The sequence below is a fragment of the Carica papaya genome, chromosome 5, assembly GCF_054855325.1.
Source record: "Carica papaya isolate Zhongbai chromosome 5, ASM5485532v1, whole genome shotgun sequence".
Classification (NCBI taxonomy): domain Eukaryota; kingdom Viridiplantae; phylum Streptophyta; class Magnoliopsida; order Brassicales; family Caricaceae; genus Carica; species Carica papaya.
The window spans coordinates 10136637-10140983 of record NC_142313.1 but is presented as its reverse complement, the minus strand read 5'-3'; the positions used below and the strand labels follow the sequence as shown (position 1 = coordinate 10140983).

The window sequence follows — 4347 nt, the reverse complement described above, 5'->3', positions numbered from 1 at the left end:
TTGAATTCAAATAAAATTTATTTTTAGTTAGATTTAAAATATATTTATTTTTTTAAAAAAATAATTTTATTAGTTGATATTTATCTTTTAGAAGATTTAATTTATATTTATTTTTTATATTATGATATATTATTTTTTAAAAATTTAAATTCGATATAAACTTATTTAAAAACATTTTAAATTATTAAATGTCAAAAAAGTGAAATCAATGAAAATTTAAGTTTTTTTCATCCTAATAAAATCCCAACAACTAGCAATGTATAATATTACACAAACAACATATAAATGACAAAGGCCACAAAATTGAAACGACATAAATTTCATGCCCAAGCTTCCCTACCTCTTTCCCGAGTATTTACAATCCCCAGATCTCAAGTCTTCGTAGCTCGTTTGCTCAACTGAAATACAGGATGCCTGCACAGCCTCCTCATTCCTTTTCTCAAACTTAGCCAATCCCCACCATCATATCCACCTCTACATCTGTTTTCCAAGGATCCCATTTCACTCAGCGTACAACTGCTACCTAAAACCAACTCAATTTCTTCTTCTTCATCACTCTTCTTCTGGAATCCCCATAGCTTTTCCTTACTATTGGACTCCAACCTATTAAATGTACTGACCCTCAAGAACTTATTGATGCCAGGTCTCTCGAGGGCAGAAGCATTCATAGTTGGTTCACAAGATCCTCCTATTTTTAGTTTGGATGAGTGGGGGTCACTTTCATTGCTAGGAGAATCCGAGCAAGATATGAGCAACTTAGGTTTGGCAGCTGCTTCCTCTCTTTCTCTTAGGTTCTTCAAGATCAGTGTCTTGAGGAAGTTCATTACTTGCACAGCGTGAATCAGTGCAGTCAAAGGATCTGCCATCTATGTTAAATAGAGGTAACTATTAATTGGATAATAACCATAATATTACCACTTTCAATCAAAGGGAATTATCTTGTTGGATGCTGTGATAAAGAAAAACCAGTTAAAATTAAGTTAAAATCATTTACTTTCCAGGTAAATTCTCCACTCTTGGCCTATTCACTCGCCATGCATGAATGACAAAAACTGGTAAATATCCATAGAAGTAACATGTTAATATATAGATAATAGATTTTTATCAGCTTTAAGCTTTTGAGATTCTTTTTGAGTAATAAACTTCTAGGTTGATTGATGAAAAAACAAACTATTTTATATATTATTAGAGTCAGACATGTAGAATTCGAGTTTTAGCGCCGTCCTATTTCTGTTAATTAAATTTCAACGCAAGATGGATTTGATTCATGATTTCAATCTAGCAGGTTTTTGTATTTTAATGTATTAATAATATGTTAGAATTTTTCTTCATATATATATATACATGCTTACATGATTTTGTAAAGCAAATAACATTGAGGATATGTTAACTAACCTGAGTCATGTTAGGCGCAAAAACCATAGCAATATTCCGGGCATTCATCTTGTTGTACTGTTCATGCTGCACCACATCTGACATTAAGTTGATAGCCCAGTCAAGTAGTGCAGCTTCTGTTGAAGGAAGTAATGTAACAAGTTGAGCGCAGTCATCTTCTGTGTTGCAGTGCATAACCTGTTCCGGTGTGAGGGAATCAAGTACCCCAGTTGGAAGTTCTCTAAACCATGCCTATAGAGAATACATACACACTGATCAATCCAAAAAAGGAAAGTTAAATGGAAGGGGAACAGAGTAAAAGAGGCAAATTATATAAAATTGGAGAGAAGTAAAACAGTTATTTTTGGCTAACCAGCAAGAACACGAAACTAGAATGTTCTACATTCTGGCTAAACTTCCAAATTCCAAGTTCAATTACAGGATATCCTCTTTTTACTATTTTACTGAGTTTAGCTAATAAAATGTCCAGTACTAGTACCTTTATCAAACCAGCCAAACAATGGACATCGATTCCAAGTGGCAATAGACCTCTGTTTAGCTGGCTTCGAACATACTCTTCTTGGCTGTTCTCAGGATTTATTCTAAAAATTCCTTCTGCCTTCAAGACACACAAGTAGGAATGAATCAAATACTTCAAATTTTGATTGAAAGAAATCGGAAAAACTTTTAAAGTAATCAAGAATAGAAGAACGGGCATACTTTAAGGCCTCCTTCTGCATACAATCGCTTTTGCATCATAAGAAGGATAGTAGGCACACTGTTTTCTCTGCCATCGTAAGAACACTGCATGGACTTTGCAGCCACTCCAAATACACTTGCACTAGACAACGGACATCAGGTCAGATGAAGAAACGGATAAGTTATCCACAAAATAGCACAGAAGACTAAAAAGGAACAGAGATCATGAAAGGGGAAAACAATGAACCAAAAAATAAGATCTAGCAAATCCTGTATGCGTAATAAAGACATATAAACCTCGAGATCTCTCACTAATAATCTGCTATTTTCAACATTTGATGCATATAATTGAGAAAAAGTGAAAAAATAATATGAATCCTTGATCATGTAAAGTCCATTCTTCCAAAGCTTGTTCAATAATCTTCAACTTCTTGAAGAGGAAGCAAACCAAGTAGCACTAAGAGATGCTTGCTTCTATGTTAATGATCATTGGCAATCGGATGAAAATGTTAACCAGCGGCTGCATAATCAAGATCTAAAGAGGAAAACAAAAGAGTTTGGTGGACAAGTAGGAATGGCTCAAGTACAAAAACAACTTTAATCAGGAGCCTTAATGCAAAAATAAATGCCTAGATCACTTTGGTTGCAATATCATCATTTAACTGATAACCACCACCATAATCTAGTAGTGTGGTTTGAAATATACAACTAAATTGTTTCTCCTTTGAGAAAAATTAGATGACCCACTTAAGATAAACGCCTCCATTGTTCTTTACCTGGTAAACAAAGACTTGAAGAGTACAAATCTAACCTTAAGAACTGAAAATATAATTAAAGAAAATTGCGTAATTATGAAAATAATGATAATATTTGATGTCTTTGTCCAAAAATTGGCCTATTGCTTTTGGATTTTCACTGACAACAGTGATGATAGATAGCTACATTTCAAAGTAATGGTCCCGTCAACTTATCAACCAAATAGTAAACATGAAGCAGAGCAAGCACAAATTCAATTAGGATGACATTTCCACTGCATGTTTTGGTTTAACTAATAAACATTTTCCAGCCGTACAAAATTTTAATGTTTATCTTCCTGTTTTCACTTCCCTTAACAAATAATTCTCTGAGATGTTCCTTAATTCTCATGTCAATTATGCAAATAGTTAATACCTAAGCAGAGAGGAGTTAAAGAAACCAAACCTGGCACTGGGAACTTTCCTGGGAACCTCAGGCTCCAGCTCAGTGGGAAGACCCAGGAACCCATTGAACCGGTCGAAGGTCACGTGCGAAACGTGCCTTACCTCAGTCGGCCACCCAATATCCATGGAGGAAACATCTTCCGGCTCCACGCTGCACGTAACCAGCGACTTCCTCAGAGCCGCAACCAAGACATCCAGGAACGGGTTATGACCCGACCCAGAATTCCTGCGAGCTTTCCCTGCTCCAAACTTCGGATCCGGGCTAATAAACGGGGTCGATATCGGGTTTTTGGACATGTCATCAGCATTTCTGTCTCCCTTGTCCTCTTCTTCAGTGTCTTCCTTTTCCTTTTCTTCTTCTTCTTCTTCGTCGTCGTTTTTGTAATTGTGAAAGAAGGGAGTCGGTGGAGCCGCGTTGAAGTCAGATACTCCGACGAGTCCGCAAGACTTGGATCGAAAGAGTCTCGTCATTAGTTATTTAACTGGTAGTAATCCTTGTTGTTAAGTAGAATTTAGGAGTGTGATAACGATAAGGAAGCTATTTGACGCTTGACACTGTGACAAAAGAAGACGGAGACAGAGAGACATTGAATATAAAATATAATAATGAGAAGGGTGGAGCGGGTATAAATATTGTAGGTAGAAAAAGGTGAGGTGGGTTTGTTTGGTGATGGAAAGAAGAAGAAGAAGAAGAAGAAGAAGAAGAAGAGATTGCTTGAAGTTGAGGAATGAAGTGGGGTGATGAAGACATTTGGTTTTCTTTGGATTTTGTGAGATTAGAAAAAGGGTTGTGTTTTTGTCAGTTCGTGACAGGGGAAGAGAAGGAAGAAAGAAAGTTAGTTGACAGCGAGACGTGAGTGTGTGCGTGTATTATTTTCTTTTCTGGGTAAACAAACAAGTAGTATTTCTAAATAGGGAAGTAATTGTATTTGCTATGTCTTCTTCCGACGATGATTAACTTTTTTTTTAGAAAAGAAACTTAATCTGATATTCGTATTTTTCAAACGTTATATATATGGGGTTTGCATTTTTTTTATTATCAAATTATGTTTAATTTAAAGTCAAAACAATTATA

At 35.6% G+C, this 4347-nt stretch overlaps 1 protein-coding gene across 1 annotated transcript; it reads right to left on the bottom strand.

Annotated features, from left to right (window-relative positions):
• Nucleotides 1–200: 200 nt before the first annotated feature.
• Nucleotides 201–4069, bottom strand: ROPGAP3 (Rho GTPase activating protein with PAK-box/P21-Rho-binding domain-containing protein). Its single transcript, XM_022033886.2, has 5 exons — nucleotides 3274–4069; nucleotides 2095–2215; nucleotides 1874–1993; nucleotides 1396–1626; nucleotides 201–866 (listed from the first exon to the last, which is right to left on the bottom strand). The coding sequence occupies exons 1-5, from the start codon at nucleotides 3741–3743 to the stop codon at nucleotides 372–374; spliced, it is 1437 nt and encodes a 478-aa protein (XP_021889578.1). The 5' UTR covers nucleotides 3744–4069; the 3' UTR covers nucleotides 201–371.
• Nucleotides 4070–4347: the final 278 nt, after the last annotated feature.

Coding starts and splice junctions, on each gene's coding strand:
- ROPGAP3 (XM_022033886.2), bottom strand. CDS start 3,743: ATGACGAGACTCTTTCGATCCAAGTCTTGCGGACTCGTCGGAGTATCT. Junction 2,216..3,273: donor AGGAAAGTTCCCAGTGCCAG/GTTTGGTTTCTT, acceptor TCCGTTGTCTAG/TGCAAGTGTATTTGGAGTGG. Junction 867..1,395: donor TTGCGCCTAACATGACTCAG/GTTAGTTAACAT, acceptor TATTTAACATAG/ATGGCAGATCCTTTGACTGC.